The 26,888-nt window shown below is 45.1% G+C and overlaps 1 protein-coding gene across 1 annotated transcript in view; it reads right to left on the bottom strand.

Moving 5' to 3' along the window:
• Positions 1 to 731: 731 nt before the first annotated feature.
• XKR6 (XK related 6) overlaps positions 732 to 26,888 on the bottom strand; it is a gene marked incomplete at its 5' end in the record, with an annotated part of 175,480 nt that continues 149,323 nt past the window's right edge. Inside the window, 2 exons of the mRNA XM_080616496.1 lie at positions 732 to 2,724; positions 21,632 to 21,828. Coding sequence (XP_080472622.1) covers positions 1,760 to 2,724; positions 21,632 to 21,828 — 1,162 coding nt within the window. The 3' untranslated portion in view covers positions 732 to 1,759. The remainder of the gene's footprint in view (positions 2,725 to 21,631; positions 21,829 to 26,888) is intronic.

Raw genomic sequence — 26,888 nt, 5'->3', positions numbered from 1 at the left:
ACCCATGATTTAACTTGAAAAAAGAGATTCCAGCACAGAAACAGCATTTGAGAAATGTGAATGTTCAGACACTGAGCGAGTTATTCAGAAATGTCAAGACAACCACACAACTCTCAGCAGGTGACCACCTAGGCTTTGCCATCAATGGAGGTGGCAGCATCTCCTTGCGGTGAGAAGGCTAAGCTAAACCACAATGCTCTCGCTACGCTCCTGAATTTCCTCTGGTGGTGTTTCTCGCCATGTACTTACGGTAGAGGGTGACATGAGACAGTTTTTATCAGCAGTTCCCCACATGTACCGGTTGAAGAATTCTCAGCTAAATCACAACAACAACATCAACAAAAATACAAAGCACCAAATCATCTCTAGATGTGAGTCAGTTTACAGGTTATTATCGTTTGAAGAAGTTTGTTGGTTGTTTTGTTGTTGTTTGCTTTTTGTTTTTTGTTTTTTATCCCGATTTTCATGTTTTGTTTTCCTTTAAAACAAAACAAAACAAAAATCAAAACCCAAAATCCCCAAAATGGAACGAAGGATGCTTTACAATCACTTTAAGGCTCGCACTGAATGAGACATGACAGGTCTTACACAAGATTACAAATAATACATGTATGCCTTTCACAGCCTTAAAATGATACAGTAGGTCAAATTATTTTGCCAGTCACTGATCAAGTATTGTGCCTTTAAATTGACTCGCTTTTTGCTACTATGCTGAGTTTTATTATTACTGAAATAGTTATTAGACATGTGTAAATGTACTTTAGTATAATGTTTTTGGTATATAATTTCAATGTTTGCAGATTTCTTATTTTCCAGAAATCAAGGTGGCAGGCCTTTTTCTGGGCTCAGAGGGTTCTTATTTACTCCACTGAAGGCAGTGGCACTTTAGCATGTGCAATTGTTTGAAACAAGATCAGATACTGTATTACCACATTAATGGGGTGCAAACCGACCATTATACATGGCCCATTTACACGAGGAAAACGGTTACACGGTGGGATCATGTTTATAACGTGACCTGGTCAAGGTTCACATGCTTGGCCAAATGGTGTTATAAATGCATTGCCAAATTGAGTTACAGACCTGATTTTGTCTTTCAGTTGGAAAAATCAAACTCCATTGGGGGTGTCTTGGCTTTGCTTTCTTGTCTTTAGACATTTGGGTTTTTTTCTGCTAAATCCAATCAGAGCAACAAGATATTTTTTTTTTTAATTGTACATTTCTCTCTTTTTGTTGTTTATTTTTGCTTTTCTCTTTTTTTTTTTTTTTTTTTTTAATTTTAAGGTTTGCATTTCAGTTGGTTGGTTGGTTTTTTTATTTCTTTTTTGTTTTTTTCCTGGCATATAATCATCAAAGAGTTTTGCATGAGAAAGGTGACAGTACTTAATGAAACTCAGCACCTAAGGGCATAAGGCAGTTGTAGGTTTGTTTGTTTGTTTTTTTATTTTTCAATCAGCACCAATCCCATAGATAATGTTCTACACTTGGTGTACGGTATAAAACTGATGTGGAGATGCCTCCTTCTCCACCTGTGAATCCTAGGTGTGGAAGTTGAAATACTGTTTCTTGTGTGTAAAAAACAAAAGAAAAGTTTTTCTTTTTGTTTTTACTTACAAAACATAGAGAATATCTTTTTTTTTTTTTTTATACATACAGCAACCAGAAAGAAAGCTTATCTGAAGGTTTGTGTTTGTTTCATGATCTGTGTTTACCGTAAACAAAAATAAGGTCCCCTCTTTTACTTTTGCTTTAAGGAGCTTTAAAGTGAAGATTCATATTGTAGCAACTCATATAAGAGAGGTCCATCTCTATACCTAATACCTACAGCTGTGGGGGTGACATATTGGAGGATGTTGATAGTTCTTCTTAACCTCCTGTCTACAAAATGAGCATCCCATGCAGGGTATCTTTTTCTTGGGATGTCAATCTTAATGAGAGGCCCCTCGGGGGGGTAGGGTCGCCCAGATGGAGTAGATGGTACCATTGCTCTCACCTGGAAAACGGGCAAGCAAGTGTCAGCCGTGAGTTCCTCCTGTTGCTCCGTGACCGCTCTGGTGGGCGTAGCCTGGGCCCCCGGGTACCCAGGGGTTTGGGGTGCCATGGGCTCAACATCAGGGGGCAAAGGAATGCCCCAGAGCAGCTCGGCGCAACAGGAGCTGGCCAAGATCTTAGCTCTTGGCCCCATGGGATGCAGCACACCATAATATAACAGCATCAAAGCTATCCCAGCAGCAAAGCTAAGAAAGACACAACACAGTGCTGGCACGGCATATGAGTCGGTAGTTTCAGGATCTCTGTAAAAATACCAAAGGAGCGTCAAGGCAGCGTTCTCCGTCAGGACTACCGTGTAATATGCAAACATTCTGTATCGAGTCCGCCCTTCCTTGACATTAAACCAGCAGAAAATGTACACAATCCCTACCACCATGTTGAAGAGGATCTCCTCCCACTTAGACATGCAGAAATCTGTCCCACCATGGATGATCCAGAAAGCCATGGCACACCAATGGACCACTACAAAGATCCCAAAGTAGAGCTGGAAAATGGAAGCAAAGAGAGCAAAAGAAATAACTCGAGATGAGATGGTGAAGAGGCGCCAGAAGACATGGATGAGGGCCCCTCTGTAGCTCATACTCTTCTTGTCGTCCCTAGAGTCCCGAAGAAGCTTGTGATAGGAGGCTAGCACCCAAGCCAGGGACATCAGGGAGGCCACAGAGGACACACCTGCCGGAAGACACACAGATCCACTGAGTTAGATAGGAGGTTTGGTTGAAAACATCATCTGCTCACTAAATTTTTGCATCTGGGGCAGTCTCAGTAGCCCAGAGGTTCAACTCACGTCAGGTTGTCCTTATAGTCTGGAGGAGAGAAATACAGAAATATCAGTGTAGGAATTGGAAAGGATGCTGTATGCACGAGTTCTCTGACACAGCACATTATGCAGCTCATTTTCATGAGCTGTTGGCTCTGCTACCACCCCAGCTTTTCTCTTCTTACAGCGTACAACCTCTGTCCTCATCCTTATTAGATCCACACTTGAGAATTTGATATCCAAATCCCATCTTTCAGTAGAAAGGGGTCTACCTTGGAGTGCACCATGGCAAGTTCAGGACATCCGTATTCCCTGTAACTGCATGGATTCCTTTATTTTTTCTAAAATACTTTCATACAAGCAACACTCACTTTGACTTGCACTTGATTCTGCCTTAATCAGGAATCCTTTGGGAAAAATAGGCAGGTTTTTGTCACCCTGTAGTCCCATGTAGATGAATATATAAGCACAAGGAACATCGAGACTCATCAATATCCTCCAAATGGTCTCAATCCAAATACTCTGATCCCTCCAGAAACTCCCTGCTCTGTTTCCATGATGGACTTAAGACCTACATTGGAGGTAGCTTATTTCCAGCCTTGTCTCCTGGGTGGAACAGAGATCTAAGTTGCAGTCATGTCTCCAGCCTTGTCTCATTCTGCCCCTGGTAGGATCCCTTGAAGAGTCCTTGGATCTGGTCCAACCCCTTGAAGAATCCTTGGATCTGGTCCAACCCCTTGCCTTGTCTGGGACCATTGAGGGAGCCATTATCAACATGCACTCAGACCTTGTGGGGCTGCTCCCATCAGTGAGTGCATTGCCTGCACCAGGCTCACCCTCAGTTTCCAACTCATCTCCTGCACCCTGGCATGGGGCAGATACTTCATGATATTCCAAAGGGGCCTGATCTTATTCTCCATCACAGTCAACACTTGAACTATTTATTTGCTCCAAAGGATGAAACAGTGCCCCATCACACTTCAGAGCTTTTAGAAATAAAATACAATTGATTATCGCAAGGGTAAATTGAACAACTCATCCAGCAAAGCATCATAATGAAAAATAAGTGAAAGATCCTTGGTAAAAGAAAGGGCCACTGGCATCTTGCTCCTTTTCTCCCACTGCTGCTCACTGGACAGCTGCTCTGCAGGTGAGAGGGAACAAATGATGGACTAAGATCCATGTCTGGGAAGCTCAGAAGTTTGGTGGCTATAGTTTGACTGGGCCTTGGCCAAAGATTTGTCTGGGAGCATCACCTATAAAAACTAAAGGAAAACTGCTAATGGTTTCAACTAAAACAAACAATAACAAACGCCACTCCATCTCTGATGTGTAATGCACCGGAAGATAGGTCCATCTCTTTTTTGCCTTCATTACTTTAAGAAAACCCAACGAGCAGCTTGCTGCAGTGGCTCTGGGTTGAAAAGCTAAAATGTCTGAAACCCTAAATTTCTTTTTCTCCTGCTGTCTTCTCATTTTTCTCCTACCCACAAGAACCTGTCTCTCCTGGGGATGGAAAGAAGATCCACTGGCTCTTCAGACCTCACTCTAGAAACTTCATCTTCTTTCTGAGGAGCCCAACCCACGGTGTGGTGGGGTTACTTTTCCACTTCCAGCCTAGCTATGTCTGGAAGACAGGTGATGGAGAAGGTGGCCAGGAGGGATGGCAGACCTCCATCTCTGCCCTCACTGAAATTCTCCCAGCCTGCAGGTCCACCAAAACTACACCTTTCCATCAGCTCTGGCGTTTCTCTCTGAATACCTTGCCTTTGGGCTCATACGTGCTTTAGCATTTCAGACTGAACTTTTAAAAACAACAAACCACAAACCAGGAAGATCAGTGGCCTTATCAAAGAGGCTAGCTTTAGGCCACCATCTAAACTGCAATTTTCCTGAAGTCTGAAGTCCTCAATAAGAAACACTTTTATATAGGACTTGGGGAACCTAATGGATGAAAATTTCTGAAAGTGAATAGCCTCACTCCCAAACAGATGTAGAATAAGTTTATTTTTAACCTACCAGATTAATTACACTTTTGGTAGACACAGTTAACAGTTTTGGAAGGCTGAGCAATGCCACACTGTTCTTAAAGTAAGTGATGCTATGCGCATAAGTACGGTTTGTTGCAGTATCTTCTAGCTATTCAGTTACAAAAATCTTCCCATGATTAGCAGCAAAGAAAAAAGAAGTCAGGTATTTTCTTTTTTTAGTGCTGTTATACTAGAAACTTGTACAGCATTAGATGCACCTATTATACTGAAACTCAAGCAATGCCACCCCACAGGAGACAGATGTGTCACACTGGCTTAAAAATGTTTCTGTTGGGTTCATTTACTCCAGAAAAGAAAGAGAAATAAAATACACCAGAAACAAAAACCTAAAGGCTTTTCCCACTGTAATGTTTTCAGTGCAGAAACCTACACTAATCATAGTCTTTGTTGTAAATTGCACAGAGCTGTCTGAGAGTATGTTTGTTGAATCACTCATATTGCTGGGTACCTTGCCTGCTGATAGTCATCTGAACATCCCCTCGAGTCAACAGAGAGAGGCAGACACCCCCAGAATGTGATTCACCCTGTCCTAAGATCCATGTGTGGGACAGGGAGGGGTTGACTCATGCTCCTGAAGTGTCTGACTCCATCCCTTGACAGGGGAGTGTGGGGACTTGTGAACACCAGCAGTCAGGTGGGATGAGTCCTACCCTTACAAAACAATTCTTTGCCTCCTCATCTGCACTAAGATCTGAGGCGGGAAACGAAGTACCACTAGACATTTTGACATATACCTGTCGTTGTTCAAAAATTCATAACTCTGTGGTGAATGCGAATTTCATCACATCCTAGTGATGAGCAGGATCTGGACCTGGGTGTAAGGGCGTGCGATCAGTGGGCGGATGTCAACAGGAACCATAGAGTGATATGAAGACTTTTTCAGTACTTTTTACTGTGTTCACACAGAAATCATTCTATGGCTATTTCATACAGACTTCACACAGTATTGTGTACAGTTCTGGTGTCCTCCACATAAAAAGGACATGGAACTGTTGGAGCAAGTCCAGATGATAAGGGGCTGGGGCACCTCCTGTATGAAGATAGGCTGAGAAAGTTCGGGCTGTTCAGCCTGGAGAAGAGAAGGCTGCGTGGAGACCTCATAGCAGCCTTCCAGTATCTGAAGGGGGGCCTGTAAGGATGCTGGGGAGGGACTCTCCATCAGGAACTGCAGTGACAGGCCAAAAGTCAATGGGTTCAAACTTTAACAGGGGAAGTTTAGGTTAGATACAAGGAAGAAGTTCTTTACTGTGAGGGTGGTGAGGCATTGGAATGGGCTGCTCAAGGAAGTTGTGAATGCGCCATGCAGTGTTCAAGGCCAGGTTGGACAGAGCCTTGGGTGACATGGTTTAGTGGGAGGTGTCCCTGCCATGGCAGGGGGGTTGGAACTGGATGAGCTTTAAGGTCCTTTCCAATCCTAACTATTTTATGATTCTATGATTCTATTATTCTGTGAAATGACAAAGCATGGCTTGGCTTTTGTCATACTGACCATGAGTTTCTCATTCCCACCCTTCCCTGTTACCTGTAGCCTGTGACATCTTCATACAATGTACAGTTCTTACAGACTGTGGGATGAAAAGTCTTTTCTACTTCTCCAGGCCTTACTTCTAAACAACTATAGAGATCCCTCCAATTAAAACTAGAACAAAAGTTCTATAAGTTGGATCACATGGGAATTATTTTTTAACTTGGATCTTGACTTTTGCACGTGGTGACTGACGCACCTTCATCTACCATAAGTGGGTTTAGACTCCCTTCCAAGGTTTGTTTATCAAAGCATTGGGGCTGTTTTAAAACTGAAGTCACTTCATAATCCCACTCCCACTCCTCCCACTCTGTGCTTAGTCTTGGGAGTTGAAAATACCTGACATGCACTGCTACATTTCTGTGGGCATTCTCAAGCCAGGAGGACATCAGGTACGATGGGGCTAGAAGCCCTGTGGCTGCATCTGCGGGATCTGCTTCCCACCTTCCCATAACAAGTCACATTGGCATAGACTGGGGTTATCTTCAAACTCTCTGCACAAGCGTTTACAACAACCCCTGAACTCCTGAACACCTGCTAGGAAGCAGTAAGTGACTCACAGGCCACAGTCAGCACTAGTGAGGAGTCAAGCCCATGTGTCTTGAATGACACATCACAAGACTTAGTCCCCCACATCGCTTTAGTAATGCACCCTGAAGTCCTTACGGTGAGACATCTCCTAAGCTACATTCAGCATGGTGAGGCAGAGCTCTGTACTGTCCCCATTTGACAGAAGAAGCACTAATATTTGAAAGATTTACTGAAGGTCTCACATGGAGACACCTCTGTCAGAGACACCTTTAGGTGCCTGAATCTGGAGCTGAACTCACCCATCATCTTGAACTGCCTTGGTGCTGACTTCTTGCCTTAGTAATTTTGCCTTTCTCAGGGGGAGCTAATGAACAGTCTTCAGTGGTAAACACGTGGCATACAGACTAAGGAACAGTAAATGGTGAAGAGAAATGAGAAAGCAGTAAAAAGTAAGGCAGCTATATAAAAGGCTAGAGTTTCTGACAAGTGTTGGACCAAGGAACAGAGTCTGTGAGAAGGGTAAACAAGAAATGCTGCTTTGGATCATGAAGACATGAGTGGATTAGAGTATAATGAAGGTAGTGACCTGATACCAGAGGAGAGGAGTTCAAGGGAAGGACCTGGAGCCTTGCTGAAGCTCACAGAAGCAGGCTGAATTTCAGCCTGTTTTGGTTTTCATTGTCTAATTCCTACTAATGATCCAGAAAAAGAAAAGGTTGTCTCAGAAATGTAACGAGGGTCTTGGAAGAATCCACATCAATAAGCAATGACTCTCCTTAAGCTGATGTTGCTGTTTTTAAAACCCATGTATGTGCAGGAACAAAACTAGCACATGGAAAGACATCCCAGTCTATGTGGCTTATTCACGCTATGCAATTGCACACGGTTTTACAACTAGTCTAATAAAAGCTATAGACAAATCATACACACAAAAATATGAATAACAAAAATGAACAATATATCAATTTTTCCCTTATTTGCAGTGTTCAGCTGAGAAGAGAGGTTTTTCACTAGAGGTATGCACAGTTCTCATCAGAATCCAGCTGCAGGTTGCTAGTTCTAAGTAATTTTAATGCACTTACTGTAGCATATTCCCCAAGTATTTACTGTGGTGCCTGTACCTTTAAAGCTGAAAATGATGCCTAAATGGGGCTCTATTTCTTTTTGACGTTAATTCTCCTGAAGACTCTACTAAAACAAAATGGGAAGATACCAACATTTCTCCTGGGTGAGCTGGACAGCAAATATTTAGTGCGACATGAAACCTTCCATCAACCCCTGTGCAAAGGCAGTGCTTGCTTAATGCCAAGTGCCATGTCTCAGTTCCTCCCCATCACTCGCTGGCTGCTCAGGCCTCTGTGCTGTGAACCCTGTTATTGTGTTTTCCCCTTTGGGTGGCACGTTCCTCCCTGAAGCTCAGTATGAGTCAAGGAACAGGTTTTCATTTTGATGCACAGACAGTGAAAATGCATTTCTACACAAAAGAGATCAAGCTAGCTTCTGCTTTTGTAACAATATTGCTGGAAAGTCGCTCCCCTTTACTTTTCAATCTGGTTTTATTTAGTTGTGCTGGAGTAAAACGGGTCAGAATCAGACCCTGGGTCTGCTTTTGTTTTTGCTGGAGTTCAATGCTTGATATTTCTTTTCTCTTTCCTTTCAGAGAAGGGAATGATTTTTGTTTTCTTAATTTTCCCTTTTTTTCTTTTTTTTTTTTTCACTTTGAACATGCAAAAAAATGGATCATTGTCAGTATATGAATAATAAAGGGTTGCATAGACAATTTTGCCATTTCTTTTCCTCTTAGTATTTCAGGACAATTCTTTAACCAGTTTCCCCAGTGTGCCACCAGTCCATTATGGCAGATGAGCACTATTCCTCCTCTGGTGAACATCACTCCTAAGTTTGACCCAGGAATGGCCTCTTCACATCTGTGTGACACCTCTGTATTCTGCTTTGAGCTGCAGTGACCAGCAATGAAAAACAGCCTGACACCAGGAAGAGATGTTACACCAGTGTCCTGTTCTATGCTCTTTTCCCATGAAAAATGTTTTGGTTTCATTGGGCAAGGGGTGAGTTTCAAATCCTCAATATCTACTCCTAGGGAGCTCTTCTGAGACCTTCCTCCAAGGATCATCACAGCCCCATTCTCCCCGGACACAGTGTCCCCAGTCCCTAAGAAATACAAAACTGTTGGTGACTGCAGAAGGCAAACAAAGGTAAAGAACTCCATTCAGGGACCAATCTCCAAGGTCTAGACAAGAAGAAGAAGGTCTTTTACCACTGAATCCCCCTGGGATTTCCTGACATGAGGCTTGCATTGAGTTTCTGTACAGGATAGTCCATGTCCAAGCTAACACAAGGAGGGCTCATCCACATTAGACCAGAGGAACATGCATGTTCCCATACCTTTTATTGTGGGAGTGATAAAGTCCATAGCAAGGCAACTTCAGAACAGTTGCCTACATGGAGAGTTGCCCTCCCGTCCCTTGTTAGTTAAAGGCTGGGTTTTGTCCTGAAATGTGAATATTTCCTAAAAACCTTTATTTATTTATTTATTTATTTTTAAATTAAGATGTCTTTGCTGACCCCAGAAAAGTTGGATCTCTTTTTAGTTCCCATCCAGCCTTCACCTTAGCACTGCCTTGAGGAACTGTAGTCCACAGGTTCACTATGGACTGTGTTTCAAAAGGATTTGCTTTTCTCCCCTTTCATCCTGCTGCCTTTCAGTTCTCCCAAATGCCCCTTTTTGTCTACTCCTAGAAGAGGTGACCAGCCACATTTGTCTGATCTGGGCTCTCATTATCTCAGCTGCTTCTGTCCTGTCTCCTCCTATTCATCTCCTCTGTGAACTCCAGAGCTGCCAAGCCAGCTCAGGCCCTGGGGCCATCCAGTCTTGTATCTTCTCCTGGATGCAAGCCTGTGACTGATCCTCCTTCTGCAGGAGGCACAAGCACCCCAGGCCAAGCAGAAATGGGATAATCTGCCCTCTGTTTTGGACTGTCCTTGAATACCCCCGGAGAAGTGTCAGATCTCCTGTTGAAAATGTTGGCCATCACCCACCACGTAAGGACTGGCAAAACTTCTCTCCTCTCCTCTCCCTTCTCCCCCATTTTAAAACACTTTTAATTAAGATCTTCCTTTCATCATGTGCTTCAGTGTTTATCTCACCCCAAGGAATGCTGTCTGAGACACGGGATGAGCTGCCCTCTGGAAATGCCTCTCTGTTTCTCCATTAACAGCAGTGTGAGTGATCAAACTGAAATGATCAAACAAGAAGCAGCTAAGAAGAGAAGTACCCTAGGTAGCAATGGTTTGGCATCTACCAACTCCCTTTAAGAGTTCAGAGGAGAGCCCTGAGTCCCAGAAAGGTGAGGAGAGAAGAAAGGAGGGTTGGAGAAACCTTCTTCTGGTTCCAAGATGAGCAAAATAGCTAGCATAGGCTCCTGCAGAGCAGAAGTTGACAGACCCAACATAATGTGGGCAAACTCAAGTGACGCAACACAATGATTTTATACCACTGAGGGCCAAGCAGGCAAAACAACCCCCCAGCACAATCCTGATGAGAGAAGAACATATTGAAGTTGCATTTCCTTGAACAGCCAGACAGAGTAATCACCATTCTCAAGAAAGTGGTAGCAGAAATACAATATCCCCGTCCTTCATCAATTAGAAGAGGTCTGATCTGTACACAGTCCTCATAGGCATGGAAGTCATAGAATTACAGCCCATAAAATGATTTTGCCTTTAAAATCCCTTTTGATGTTACATTAATTCTTATGACATTATTTATGATGTGAAACTAATTATTTTGAAATGTCTCTTCTATTTTGAAATAGAGCCCAAATGTTAAGAAAATGTAAAGAAAAGAAATCACTGTCTCCCCAGTCACCAAAAGCAGATAGTTCCACTTCAGTGGATGCTATTTTGAGGGTGTTAATATCGAACAGTTCTTTCCTTTGTAATTTTTGGCTAGTAAACCAGAAATCTCATTAATCTTACTGAAGGTGTTTTTAGTGTTGGTGCATGGCTACATTTGATGGTGTTTCCAACTAGAATAGCTGCTGTTATCACTTAAATTGGGGTTCATGTTCATGTTCTGTTTTCTAATGCCACACATACCGGAATGAGAGAGAGTCTGGTCTAAATTTATGCAGGTATTAATCACCTGGGCTAATTCTGGGCTGGAAATGTGCTGGGAGAGCAGAAGCCAGGATTGCCTGGGCACAGTTTAGGTTGTTTGAAATAAAGCATGAAAACTTTCATATATGTCTCTTTTTGTCAAAAGCTGCATGAATTGCCACTCTGCTCAGGGCAAGATACCCTCTGCAGAGTCATCACTGTAATTATAAAAACTTCTAGATAAGTTCTTTTTAATCTGAATGCCTTTAACCACTGTCTCAGAATCACACTGAAAAAGAACCCCTCCTGAATCCCCAAAAGTGAACAGCCACAGACAAGAGGTTTGCAGCTCCTCAAGAGAGACCCAAGGAGATTTCACTTGAAATGGTCTACCAGGATGTCCTGACAACAGCTCCAGGAAGGACAGGATTTAAGTCTGTGCATGCAGAGCAAAATCCCTCTGTGCAGGCAATGTTACAGGGCAGCAGAGTCTATCACAGAAACCTCATTCAAGCTTATACAGCCAGGAGAAGTGTACAAGTCCTCTCTGTGGACTCCCACTGCTTTTTCTTGGTGTACTTTCTGGTTACTTTTGTGTTCATTTGCTTCTGAACTCAGTTCAGAAATGAGAGTAGGCTGTGCAGAGCCTTGAATCTACGGGGCCATCATCATGGCCCGGAGGCATCCAGACTTTACCAAGCACATGAGATGGAAAAAAAGTCAACCTAAGCTACCTTTAAAGTTAATACGAAGATCTAAGCACCACCATTAGCATGGATCTACCATGGATCTCTGGAGACTGAAGACACACAAGTATGACTGCACTGCTCTTGCAGACTCTTGGTTAGATGTACAGCATTGTGTGGTCACTGACTGCTGAGATCTAGGGTTTTTCCCTCTGCTATTTAAAATAGCCTTTCCCACAGCAACAGGGGAAAATACCCCAAAGATGTGATTACTTTAACTGGGAAGATTAAGATGGGAAAATGCAAGAACAGTTACTCTTGGAGGAAAAATCCTATTGCACATTCAGTCAACAGCTCTTTCTTTGTGAAGGACACTTAAGACACAATGTTCATTGGCCAATTCTTTGCTCAGATACTTGAGTATATTGACTCCAGCAGGGCTGCTCTCAGTTTACACTGCAAAGATCACAACGAGCCTCCTATATTGAGATTTTTCAGACCTAATGATATTTGAACTGTATTGCTAGGAACTTTTAGAACAGAAATACATCTTACGATACTACTAGAATGCACTTAAATGGGGAAAACCCCCCAACCTTGCTAAACAAGACATGGCTTGATTTAGTATAAAATCTTTCCCCACCCATTTTTGTGTTCTGAGTAGGGCCAGTTGGCATGAAACAACACAACTCTGCAAACGCATACAATATACTTGCATTTTAACATCATACATTTGATATTTGTCACAGCATCTTTATCTTGGCATTCTGTTTTAATTTAGATGAGAACTGCAGCCAGAAGAATTTAAATCTGCCTAGCACAAGTTGAAAGGATGTTGTAGTCTTGCAAGTGGGACTAAAATGCTCTGAAAAATAGGGGAGCACATCACCACTGGGAAGGAAAGCATTAGGAGTTCTGCTGTCTGCTTCTGAAAGTAGCCATGAGAATCTCTTTTTCCTAGCACAGGTCTAGGGCAACTTTTGAACCTGGGATCCTGTGCCTAGATATCAGTAACTGAGCAAAGCCTAATTCTGTTGACTGCTATATCCATGTCATTCTGTCTCAGCCTCCGAAACAGGGTGTCACAATGCAGACTCCTTGCTGGGAATTGTTCTTGGCCTGTGCTAACACCTGAGCCAAGCCTGGGAATTGTTTGAGTTGGTGCTAGTTGCCATGAGCTAAAAATGTACCAAGGACTGTGCTGATAACTGAACCACATGGGTGACTGAGATCTGGTGGCTGTGCTCATGTTCTGATGTGTTTCAGTTTATTAGTATAGATAAATGCAACAGACTGGTCACCAGATTGGGGAAGCAACATCTTCTGCCAAGACTTAGTGAAGGAACTTCCTGCTATAAATACAGCTCCCACAGCCTGTTCCTTGGAGATGAGGCAACATTAAGGCAATGTTTCAAACAGTCTCTGATCGTACCAAACATGGGTCCTTCAAACCACCTCTGGTTCACAGTTTGGCCTAGACGCAGAAAGTATGCAGGCCATTAGAGAAATGACTTCATCCCAGTTCTGGAAATGCTTTTGACCTGATGGGGAAGAGGAAGGAAGCCCAACTTGGTTCACACTCACTGGCAAAGGTAAAAGGTCTTCATTCAGTGTGCTTAGAGGACATTTGTCAGCAGTACACACTTCGCTAACCTTATAGTTTGTAAGTCTTTGTTATTGTGTAGGGGGCCATTGGTGGAATTGTCTCAGCATAATTGCAGGTGAGAGGACTGCTCTCCTGAAAAGAAGGAGCACCTCAGAACTTCTGGAGAGTACGCAGGGCTGGCATCATTAAAGTGAGTCTGGCAGAGCAGTTCTGTGAGGGGGAGTGACAAAGTGACAAGAACGGATGTGGTGCAGCTGGTGCTGTCTCGTTCAAGGCACCAGGGACACAGATTTTCAAGGGTAATGGCAGGAACCTGTTTCTTCCTCTGCTTCCTGTGCTCTGTACGCTCTGCAAAGGTCTAAGTAATGTGAAGCAGACCAAAACTTTAATGGCATACCAATGTCCACATGTTAAGTCAAGTCATGCTCATGTTGCCTTCTCTCTCCTGGGTCTTCTTGCCTTCTAGAAGTTCATGTGTGTACAAGATGGAGCTGAGACTGCCTCTTCAACAGATAAATGAACATCACCTTTCCCAAGGACAGGCTGAGATCAAACCATACATCTATTCCCCCGCCTCAAACATCTGTTTGCGTCTTAGGGTGTATCAGATATGGGGTCCTGTGATAGGGAAAGGCCCGTGCCTGCTGGATGTCCCCCATCAGTGTTGATCCACATGAAGAGGTGAAAGTGCTGAGACCACTGAAAGCATGAGGTTGGTCAAATGCCACTTAGGACAAAAGTAATTTCAGGAGATTTCTCCTGCCTCAGTAAATCTGCTGCACCCCCAGACTCAGGACTGTCACCCCAAGCTGATCATATACAACAAGTGACAGTTTCTGAAACAAGAAAGTTTTTTCCTTCAATACTCAGTGATTTTGAGCCAGTTGCATCAACCAAAACTGCCCCACCTGCATCAGGGGTAGAAGCACAGAGAAATCCCTGCCCAGCACCCCCCATCATCTTCCCCGTTTACTTTTGCACATCTCAGTGCTTATGCGCTCTCTGTTTACCCAGAGTTAGCATGCACTCTTAGATGCCTGATATGAACCCCGGAGTTGCACAGTAGAGCAACCTGAAGATGAAAAGACTTGAATTTCCGTGTGTTTTACTAGCCAATTGCACAGTGGTGTGCAGCCACCTTCTCATATGCTCTAATCACAAATTTTCCATGAGAGGTATGTCTTCGGGAAAGTCTGCAGTATAAATTTACCTGAAACAAGCCTTAATTTCCTGCCTGGAATCCGCTTGGCATGAACTTGCTCCCCAGGAGGCTGCAAGGCAGAGCTCTTTTCCAAGACCTCTTTCTCTGTGCCTCAGTTTCCCGGCTGTCCTGCAGCTCCTAGGAACAGCATGTGCTAATGCTTGTGTAGTGCTCTGATGATGTAACCCCCTCCCAGCGATTACCACAGTCTTAAAAAGCCTAAAATTGGCAGCACTGGCTACCTGCCAGTGCTGTCCCGTGAATGGTGACTCATCTTTATTGGCTGTGGCATGTCATATGTGTGATGGTGGCACATGGTACGGAACAGAAGGTTTTTTATCAGCACCCTAAAATAACAGAGCGAGGGCTATGGCAAGGTGGTGGATGGACAAGCTGCAGGTGGGGATGGGCTAAGGGCTGACGTGTCTCTTTGGGCTTGCTCCAAAGCCCATTGTCAAAAAAAGCTGTCATTGGCTTCAAAGGCTCCTGGACCCAGTCCTTCCCCACTGTGCTGGGACAATACGGCTGATGATAGGGCAAGCTCTCCCTGTGCCGCTCAATGCCAGCATGCCTCAGGCTTGGCTTGTTCTCAGCATGCCAGAGCAAGACATCCTCAGTGCCCACTGCCAACTGTGGAGATGGCTTTTTGATGCTGCTGGGAATTGGCCTGGGACCAGCGACTCGTTTCAAGCAGGGCACCAAATTGCTATCTGTCATCTGGCTTTGGTTGAGAAGGAGGGGAAGCAGGTACAGAGCCATATGCCCCAGTCTGGCAAAGCACTTGAGTCATATGAGTGGCCTCCCAGGTGAGCTGCTTATGTCTTTGGAGCTATCTGGGCATTTTGTGAGGTGCCTCCTTGGTCTGCCGATGAACATTTAAAGGGAAACTGTGGTTGAATCAGGAGAAACTTTCAACGCAGATTACCCCAGTTCCTCCCTGCCAAGCCCCTTCAGCAAGCACACAAATGGTGGGATCCCTTGCCCACATGGCAATGAGCAACTGCTTTCCTGGCTCATGCCTCTTCTGTCACAGGGAGCCAGGGCTGGGTGGTAGATGTTTCCCATTTCTTTTACTCATCAAGAAATGGCATGAAAGAGAGGAAGAAAATATGCCTTCAACCCCATGGGCAAAGTTTTAGCATCTTTATTTCCCTGTGATCTGTCTCACAGCCCAAGCCAAAGCCCAGAGTGTGACTCTGGTAGATCGTACCTCCACCCCATCTCTTGTTAGAGGACTCTATGAGGCAAAGACATTTTAAGGCCTATATTGCAGCTACCTTGCTGGGTCTCGGGTCAGAAAAGGGAAAAGGGTTCTACTTCTGGAGGAAAAGGACTTTGCTTGGCCCTGCATGAATGTCTTAGCCATCCCAAACAGTCTGTAGATGACATGTTGCTCTTTTTATACTGAGCCCTGTAGAATCTGATGCTTGTGTAGAAAGGGTAAACCTTGGTTTAGTTCTAATGGGCAACTCTGCTTATGTGACGCTGCACAAATGGGGACAATTTTGTGTAGTAAGGTTCACAGAGATCTGAATTTGGGGTTTTGGATTCACAGTTGAGCACTGCTGGAATATATATACTTAGATACACCCATATTGAAAGACACCTATAGAAAACAGGAAGCAACACCCCACAGCAAGCCCTACGCATACTTTTCTATCCAGCACAGCATCTCCTTCTATGGTCCTCTTTGGCTGCATAGCTACTAAGAATCAAGTATTTGTAGGGATTGTTCTCCAGCCCAGCAGCCAGTAGGCACACTCCTGCCCCATCCATATCCCATCTCCTGTCATCCAAACGTGACCATGTCCAACTGCCCCCAGGACTGGGAATAGTCCCTGGTCTGTGTATACTCCCAAGCAGTCCTTGGGGATTGTTTGGCTTAAAGTTAGCTGGTCCAAGCCAGAACCAATGCAGGCCCATGCTGACATGGCAACAGTGATGATGATGCATGTCTATTGCTGATGTCATTTTTGCTGGGCTCTCTGACAGCTCAGGCCAGCAGGGAGGATCTTCCACTAACTTGTAGTGTTCCTTCAAGGTTAGCAGTGCTACTTGTAGGATGAACTTTCAAATCTAATGAGTCTCTTCCCCACTTTCAGTGGAGACGTGGGCATTTTAGCCTCTTCAGTTATGTTCAGGCCAGTGCTGATCACATTTGAAAATCATAACTTGGGCAACGGAAGGCTGAAGACTCTTTTTCTAACTTGGTGTCCCCAGTTAAGAAGTTTACTTTTAACTTTGGGGCCTGCGTGGGAAGAGGACTGAGTAAGAAGTGATCCATTCATGTGTTGTCCTTTAGATACGGCCTTGGTTTTAGATCTCAAACCATTCCTCAACAAGTCATGGTGCCTTAAGATATTTCCTATCCTATGAATATATCCAACAGGACATTTCAGACAGTATGTATTTCACAGCATATCCATTATTCACAGCATATTATTGGTTAACTATCAGCCTGGCACTGGGGGAAAATTAAGTGAGAAATGTGCCTCCATGTTAGACTTAATCATTATCACCCACACAGGAATCTTCTCACTCAGGTGCAGGAGTGTTTAACTTGAGGTTGGTTCATCCTGAATCCACTCAGCTCGATGGGGGATGCCTTGTCTGGGAAGTGAGGACAGCGGCTAACCCACCCCTGCTGCTTGTACATCAATACCCTGCAAAGATCAGTTAAGTCTTCTAAGCTAAGTGACAGGGAAAAGCATCTTAATGTGCCCCTGCAGAAAAGGACAAGACCTGATCATAAATGGCCCTCAGACATGATACAGAAAGAGTGAGGACATGATAAAAGATAGGGCTTTGCTTTGGAAGGGGCAAGGAGATTTGCAGACTCCGCCAGGATAACTCTGCAGCCAACATACATCCATAGCTGAGATGTCTAAAATCCCTTTTAGTTTCTAACTTATATCACTCTGCTTAAAAGAGTCACCCCCCAGAAAAACTGAGGCTAATGTTGCTTTTTCTTATATATACAAGCAGCTTCAGACTACTTACTGTGGGCTGACACCTCCCAGAATCCCAGAGATTTCCAAAGGACTTTGCAAAATGAAGGCTTATGCTGCAAATCTCTTTCAGATCAGCAGCAGGGTTATAGAGGAGATGGGCACAGCGTCACTGGATACACAGGACTTTTTGTGAGGGGGAAACCCTGCACTGTAAATGGCAGCCTCATGGAGGCAAGTTCCCAGCAAAAGCTGGGAATCCATAAGGAACTTGGGACATGAGTGGAAGGGCATTAGAGGTTCTGCTAAATCTCATTAAGTCTTAAAGCAGCTACATAAAAAATTAAGTAAAAGGAAACCTCTTTAAGAGGAGATTTACGCTGAGAAACTGGAATCCCTCTCACCTCACTAACTGCCTAGAAGCTGAGTGTCTCCTTTAAGCTGGTTATAAGTGCTCTTTTCCACTCAGTGTAGAGGAACAGGCACCTCTGCAGGATGAAGTGGGTTAAGGATGGTTTATTCTGCAAGAAGCGAGGTGGATTATCTGCTAGGAGTGATCATGAAATGAAGATCTAGGTTGCTGGGCTTTTCTTGTTGTTAATATTATATTTCCCCCTGCAAATACACCAGGTTATTTAAATCAGGGAAAGTCCTCTGCCAGTGCCATTCCTGAATCTGAGATGGACATCCTTTCATTCCATCCTCTCCTGAATCTTGGAGACAGTTAACGTGAGTGAGGGACAGAGCTGCATCTTCTTCTAAGTCCCATCACCTTCTTTTACCTAACCTTGAAGGCAGGTCTAAACGTATCACCTAGTTTCTGTCTAGATTCCTTGGAGAAAGGTGCTACTGGAGGGCTAGAATCGCATCTCACCTCCTTCAGTCTCTTTGGACAATAGTTGATCCAAGGTTTGGAGGCATCCTTCCTCCCTCACCTTCCATTGAGGAAGGTGAGGAACCATTGAGGAAGGTGAGGGACCCACACAGCTGTGGTTGTAGCAGATGAATAGCTCATGAAGGGCTTCCACGTGCGTATCCAGGAGCTGATGTTGACCTTTTTTTTTCCATCCCAGCAGCTGCTGCATAAAGTATTTCAGCTCAGGCTCTCAGCGTGCACCTTCCAGGTCAATCTGCTCACCCGATGAAGTACAGCAAGTTCTCACCTCTTTTCTCTCTGTGCTATTTCGTGCTTTTCCCAAGTCATCAAGCAACAGCAGCAAAGCTGGGATTTGGTCTGCCTTGTGCTAGGGATATGATGGAGGAATGAATCCTGAACTTTATGAAATCCCAGGGGTGCTGTCCCAAGGTTTACTGAAGCTGGGACTTGACCTGAAATTCCAGCTCCAGCACTTCTGCTGCTGGTGGTGTCAGACCATGCAGGAGATGCTAACTCTAGGGTGAGCAGGGACCCACTAGTGAAACTGGTCTGTTCTTTGAGCACTGAAGGAGCAATAAACACAGGTTCCACCCAACCATTTCAAACAGGTACCACTTCAGGGTAAAATGGTTCTTGCAGGTATGGTGAGGCTTTTCTTTCTTCCACCAACCCAATAGATATGGAAATGAGGAAACTATGCATCAGCCTGACTGCAACCTCTTTTACTAGCCCTTCCAGTGCTCTCTTACTCACTACAACCACAAGAGGCAAGAACAGCCCTTTCTGTCACTGTGCTCCTAAGCATCTCCGGAGGAGGTGCTCTGGGTTTGAGTAAAGACCTCCAGTGTATTCACTTTTCTTACCTTAACAGCTATCTTAGTATACTGACCAGGAGAAAAACCCCAAAACTTCCTGATAGCCATTCCAATATCTTTCTTTCTAAAGCTCCTTTAATAGGAGAAGGAGATGTTATCTGACCCATCTATAGAAGACTGGAGCCTGCCTTGGCTTCCTGCACTGGACTTAGCATTGCAGTCTTAAGAGCAGGGAGGACTTGGGCCTGGAGGAGGGATGTATGCCATATAAAATGGTAAACTGACCTTGTTCTAGCACTGAATGAACCATATGGAGTCTGGACACATCATCACTGGCTGTGCCTGGGTTTATACGCCTTGCTGTGGGATGTTTTGCTAGTGTGCATCCTTTAGTGACACAGCTGATACCATTCCTGTTTAGAGGCAGAACTGGTCTCTTCCTGTGATAAGCCCATGCTCACACAGACACAATGAGCCAGGAGAGACTTGATTTGATTTTTAAACACACTGCCTTCCTAACAATATCCATCTTCCTTTGCTTTCTCCCTGCTTTAAGGGAAATCTTTGATGCTCCCTTTCGTAATGGCTCCTCTCAGCATTTAATTTCCTTTTATATAATTATGTACTGGTCAGGAGGAGGAGGAAGGCAGAAGCACCAAAGGAGCTCTAGGAAACCTTGTACCTGAGTCAGGAGCACTGAGCAAGCTTTGCTGCTTGCATCCATCAGCAATGCCCGCCGCCCAGCATGCAGCCCTGAGATGCACGACCGCATCCCTGGGCACAGGCAGGGAGGGAGGAAGGGAGAGGGTGCACTGGGGATGCTGATAGCTCGGCTGCTGGAGCGTGGCAGGCGAAGAGCCCTCCAGGGCTTGGGGAGGCAGGCGGGGACGTGCGCTGCCTTGGAAGAGAGCGCAGCCTGCTCGGTGTGGTGGAGGAACGGAGGAACTGCATAGCCGAGGAAGGGAGGGGGTTGGAAAATGATGCAGCTTGTTCAGTGGATTAGGCAGCCATGCCTGGAAGTGGCAGACTGAAAGAGCCCCAGATTTGAAAGCCTGGAGGGATTATTCGGCCATGTGATCTGACTTGCAGCACAACAGAGGCCAGCAAACTTCACCCAGTGCTTTCTGTAATGAGTCCAACTATCTGCATAATGCCCTGGCAACCCTCTTAGGTTGAGATTTATATATTTTTAGTAGGATTAATAATATTGGAAGCAGTAAGAAAAAGGTGCTGCCAAATGTGTGTAGCTCTAGCAGCAGCTGTAGAAATGAATGTTTATCATGTCCACTTTGGAGGCCTGGAGAGTTTGTGATGAGAGGTTTCTGAGGAAGACTACATAAATAGGAGAAGGGAGGCCTCTATAAGCAACTGTGATGGGCATGCTTAAAGTATGGAGTAGGGGAGAGCAGTCTGACTTACTGACGCTGTAGATAGCAGTGTCCTTGGTCCAACCATCAAAATTTAACCCTGATAAACTGCCCAGTTCCAATCTCAGCTCCAAGAAACTCCTCAGGTCTGTCAGAAAGCGCATGCTATAAACAGGCTGTCTTTGGGAAACTGCGTGTCATCCCTGGTATGTGAACTGAGCAGGGGCTGAACAAACCAGCAGCTCACCAGCTGATACCACTGCTGGTTCTTGGAAAGGACAACTCTCCCCCAAGCTGGTGAACCTTAGGCAGCCAGCACATGTGTAGGGAGGGGTTGGTTGAACTGCTCACTCCAGGGCAGGGACAGGGGCCTATGCTTCTCCACTGGGGTGGATGCCCCGTGCTCAGGACATCACTGCAGCAGAGGACATCAGAACTGGCAAACTCTGTGGCTGCTTCTAAGCCTCTGTTCATCTACCTTTGCAATGATATCTGCACTACACCGTGTATGTCCCTACCCAATTCTCTCCACTGCCTACCCCCCCCCTTTCATTTGACTTGCAGAGAACCATGGTACCAACGGCTAAACCTTGATTCTTGGGCATTCTTCAGAAGGTCCTTCAGCATTTAGCTGTTGAAAAAACCCCTTATACTACACTTCACACCATCAGAGCATTGCACAGGCATTGAACTGTTTGTCCTCTCAACACAAATCTGGACAGTTTTATCATCCTACTTACATAAGGAGGGAAACTGAGGCAGGGAATGATTTGCCAGTGCCAGGCAGCAAACAAATGGTGACACTTGCCATAGCAGCCTCCTCCTAATACCACCGTCATTTCTTTAGACTGGACTGGGTGTGGAAGAGCTGAATCTCATCTTGTCACTAATTCTGTTTCAATCAGCAGAATGAGCAGAGATTTTACCCAGCAGATGCACCACAGAGCTGGAATGAGATTTGCCCAAAGTGGTAGCCCCTTACACACCAGGTTGTGTAGGGTGGACAGTTAGCAAAACATCCATCAGGTGCTGAGCATGGGATCAGAGGGGGGGAGGCCAGGAGGATGGGGAGGGGGATGAGGGGGCCACTTACATGGTAATGTTTCTGCACGGTTCTTTTGGATCATTATGCAGAGCTGTAGCACCAGTTGAGGGGCGCTCTCGAGGAAAGTTTCCAGGAGGCGCAACATATTTACGTCTGCATATTCATACATCATAGCCCAGTAGAAACGCCGCTGGTGTTCCTTCCGCCTCTGGCTCTGGATCCCCAGGTACATAGTTCGGATATATCTGCAGGAAACAGGAGGAAAAGCTAAGTGTGAGACTTTGGCATGCATTGATGCCTGAAGAGGATGGGGCTGTGGCCAGTTGTTTGGGCGAGGGAGGTTGTCTGGGGGAAAGGGAATTTGGAGTAGAAACAGGGGTCAATGCAGTTCTAGCACTATCTCCTGCAAGATCCCAGGACCACTTTTGTATTGCAAGAGTGGGAAACCTCTGACTTGCAACACCCAAATGTGAGGGTAAGAAGGGCTCACAAAACACTTGCACAAGAAAACAACTCATGCACTTTTTATCAAGATGAAAAGAGGAGAAGCTACTTGACAATACAGAATCACAGAACCACACGATCATTAGGGTTGGAAGGGACCTCTGGAGATCATCTAGTTCAACCCCTCTGCCAAGGCAGAGCCACCTAAAGCACATTACACAGGAACACATCCAGGCAGGGTTTGAATATCTGAGAGAGGGAGACTCGACAACCTCCCTGGGCAGCCTGTTCACTGCCCTGCCACCCTGAACATAAAGTTCTTCCTCATGTTGAGGTGAAACTCCTTGTGTTTTAGTTTATGGCCACTGCTCCTCATCCTGTCGCTGAGCACCACTGAAAAGCATCTGGCACTATCCTCAAGACACCACCTTCACCTTCAGTACATGTGTGACCCACAACTGCACAAGGCCACAGCTTGCCACTGGTCAGCCATTGACACTTTGGGCAGTGTTGGGCTAGAAGGAGATGTCTGATGCATGGACAAACACTGCTCTATCATTGCCTCTGTTTCCACATCAGATGTGCAAAGAGACCTGCAAACCTCACCCTGGGGATGCAACATCCCTGCAGGGAACATCTGGCCAGCTTTTGTGAATGGAGCTCATCAGCTCAGGGTAGCACAAGGTACCCAGATATCACAGAATCATAGAATCAGATGTCACAGGACTCATGGCGTTTAAGAAAGGAAGCATCTCCTAACATGATCCTTTCTAATGAGTGCTGATATGGTCTATGGTCTAATGTTGGATCTTATTCCTTCTCATCCTGAATGGTGGCCATAAACTTGTTTGGGATAGGAATTGTTTCACCTAAGGCTGATCCTGAAGTTGGTCATCTGAGCTAGTCTGTAGATAGAAATGTCCCCTTCCGGGACTGTTCATCTGTCCCACCTCAGATGCCAGCATGCCAGTGGGATGAAGTGCCTTCTGGAGGCTCTGGGAGGGGCTCACAGCACAAACTGGGGTTTTGCCAAAACGATTAGATCATTCCTTGCCACTCGGGGAGAGACTGCACAGCAAGGAAGAGCAGGAGGAAAGGACGTAAGCCTCGGCAGCCTCCGTGTCTCCAAATTACACGCAGGGGCAGGGAGCCGGGAGAGCAGCAGAGGTAGGTCTGCAAGCCCTGCCCTTTCTCCAGCACCTTGTCCTTCCTGCCCGTCCGCAGCTCACAGGCACAGAAGATGAAGTATTCCGAACGACACAAGGGCACCATAAATGACACAGGAAAGCCACCAGATGGGGCTCGACACTCGAGTAAACGCCACGCCAGTCACAGACGACACTGGTGACACTGGTGTGACACCCCCAGCACAGCCCGAGTGGGGTGGGAATGGTCGTGGACCACTGCTCTTCCATGGACATCAGTCCTCCTCCCACTCCCAAACAGGCACAAAGTCACCGCCTGTACTTGGCGTTTCCATGAAAGGCCCTGCTGCAGGATGACACAGGGATCCTGCCTTCCGTCCCTGCATGCAGGAAACTAAACGCAGTTTAGCTGGAAAGGCGATACTGGGGAGTGGGAGCTGTAATGGCTCAAGGAAAAAGTAGAGAAAAGGAGCACGCAGCTGGTTTTTACAGCATCAGCAACACAGTGCTACTGAAAACCAAGGTGGTGCTGCACATAACGTGCTGCCCATGGGCAACACAGCATCACCTCTGCCAAACTCTTTCCAGGGGATATTCCCCAAATCTGTCCTGCAGTCCTGTGCGGCCTCCCCTTTGCAGGAACTCCCATTCTGGCTAGTACATGAAACCTAAATGCCTCTTCTGAAGGTTAAGCCACTAATTTATCATTGCCTCAGCCATGGACAAGGAGAATTTATTCATTTTCACCCTGCAGCAGTCTCTTACCTGTTTGCACATAGTTACCATGTAAACCCTTCTTTATTCCAGACTGAAAAAAACCCACCATTTCCTTCAGTCCTTTCTCACAGCTCACATTTTCTAGACCTTTTCTCTTCTGCATTGCTGTACCCATCACCTGTCTCTAGGTTTTGGTTATTTTTAAGACCATCTTTACTTTTCCAAGCACTCCAGGTTGGCAGAACCGAACTGTAACAATGCCACTGAGTCACTCGAAAAGATCAAGAAGAAACTAACAGAGAGACACCGCATCCTGCAGTGATTCCTCCTTGGTCTCCAGGGATTCACCACCATCCACACAGTTTAAGCATGAATGTTTTTAACTGGCCACAGTGAAAAGATATGCCACCTATTCATGGGGCAGCATGCACAAAAGGACATTAAAATGCGTTGGATTAAATATAATGCCCTGATCCTATCTCCCTCAATGGCCAGAACTATGGCAATGACAGTAACACCAAATTCTCTCAACTGTTGAGCCCATGGACCTTTGCAAAGTCTGACTGTATTTTTTCCCCTTCCACAGATGGGGAAACTGAGTCATGGAGCACCAAAGAGCTCTCCAAAATCTTCTGGCATCAGAACCCAGATCTAAACACCACAACACAAACAGGTGAGCAGTGTTTTGCTTTGCCTACTGGTGGTCCTCCATCCAGGCAGACATGCTTCCTCGACACCACGAAACCAGCCCTGCTCAATCTGATCTGTGCTGGAAGATTCAGAAGGACAAATCTGTCCCTATCCAAATGCCACATGAGACTGTGGCCTCAGGGATCCCTTGGCATAATATTGGCCAGCAAAAGGTCACAGTCTCCCAAACGAACAGTGTGTGAACAAAAAAAGCTCCAAGTATCCTTTGTAGCTAAAGGGAAAAGAATTTCTCTTTGTAGTCTCTTTTTGGTCCATACAAAAATATAGTGCTCTCTCTTTAGCATCCCTTAGACCCAAATCTGACAAAGAGAGGAAAAGAAGGACTAAAACCCTCTTCCTCTTTGATTCCAGTAGATTGTGAATTTTCAGCAGAGGAAGTGCAAGAGTAACTGGGAAAAGCAGTATTTCTACCTGGTAGGCTTTCAACAATTAATAAACACATGTCTAATTAATCAATATACAATTCCACCCAGCTGTAACACACTGGTAACTCTTAACCCTATTTCCAAACACCAATGTGCAGCACTGGTGTAAGCAGTTTTATTCCAATATATCTATTTCTCTGTGCTATTTTATTTACTTGTTTGAGGGCCATTTGCATGAGTGCATGCAAACTCTGAGGAAAATATGAAATCAGCATCATTTCACCTGAAATTTGTTGTTCTTGGTCAAGCTGGGAGCAAACAGGAGTCTATAATTAGACTTTCAAATCCATATTCAGGCCCGATCTTCAACCTTTAGCAACACGATGCCTCCTCTTATGTCAGTGAAAGCCATTCACTGCTCTGTGCTTTAGAAAATCAGGCTAATTTATTTATTTAAGAGCTCAATTTTGGATACAGGAGCCTTACTTTGGGCTTTTTATTTTTCAAGTGCTGGCTATATTTATATCCGAGTGTGTGTGTACATTTATTTTTAGTTCTAAGTCTCATCATGGCTTCAAGAGACAGAACTAATTTGGGGTTGGGAGGGGGATTCGGGGTGATTTTCTTTACATGCACAACGGGTTGGCTGTCTCTTTCATTCTGGCAGGGCTCCCAGAATTCCTGTTGGTATAATTACCCTCACGCTTATTTACTACGCATGTCGCAGTAGCACACAAACTGTATGGGGCAAAGTCTCTGCTGTCTCTGCGCCAAAGCATGCTTTTAAGGAGCCAAAGCCATCAGCTTTGGAACTGTGGTCAAACAGCCCTTGGAGAGAGCCCCAGGATGCCACCAAGATGGAGAAGAGGAGATGCTCCTACTGTAAACAAATACCCCAACAGCTTAAGTTCTATGGAAAAGGATGCTTCATGTGGATGACAGAGGCTGTTCAGCTGTCTCTGCAAGGACTATAACAGAAACGTCCAGGGATAGGTTTATGAAGTCAGAGGGTCTGGCTGTATCATAGAATCATAGAATGGTCTGGGTTGGAAAGGACCTTAAGATCATCTACTTCCAACCCCCTGCCATAGGCAGGGACACCTCACACACAAAGCAGACCGAAGACCAGCCTTTGTCCTTGGTCAGTTGGCATGACTTGAAATCCATGTGGCTATGGCCATGCTAGTTGGCTTTGGCCAAAATTGCCACAGTCTGTGCTGACACTTTAACAGGATGAACTATCAAAAGACTGTGTCTGTGCCTTGGCACTGTTCAATTTACAGAGGTGGCTTTGAATATCACCAGCAGAAAGGGTAGGAGGATGCCTCAGGCAACAGGCTGGTTTGAAATGAAGAGGATGCTGATGTGTACAAGGGGTGCAGGAGCACAGAAAGGCATAGAAACACAGGCCTTGGGCTATGTTTTGAGGAAGGAAGAGTCCTGATGGCCTGTCCCACACAACCACAAGCTGATCAAGGTACGGAATCTCAGACTATATCTACAATAGTCAACAAGGGACAGGGGCCTGATAGCTTTTTCTAAGACCAAAAGGCCAAGACTGACTACAGAAATGAACTCATGTCATCCTCAAAACCAGGTAACTTCCTCAAGTATTGGGAACGATCCCTAGCCCCTACAGAGTCCTGAACCCTGCCCAGGTCAGGGAGAGTACTAGTAAGTCTTGAGCAAACTCGTGATTATTAAATTAAGCATCATGATGAATTTACGATGCCCACAAGCAGGTCTTGAAATGGCCCAGTTTACTAGTATAGATATATGGAAAGACAGAAGGGAATAAGATTTGAGGTACTCAGTCCAGTCCCAACAATTCCATGTTGGAAAACTCTTCTTGACCAACCACAACCAACACTTGTTTTCAGAGAAGCATACCTTGGCTTGACAAATGGGAGAGCATGCTTGAGG

Source organism: Psittacula echo (assembly GCF_963264785.1).
Source record: "Psittacula echo genome assembly, chromosome: 4".
Lineage (NCBI taxonomy): Eukaryota > Metazoa > Chordata > Aves > Psittaciformes > Psittacidae > Psittacula > Psittacula echo.
Note: the sequence above shows the minus strand (reverse complement) of the source record. Positions and strands in the feature narration are given on the sequence as shown.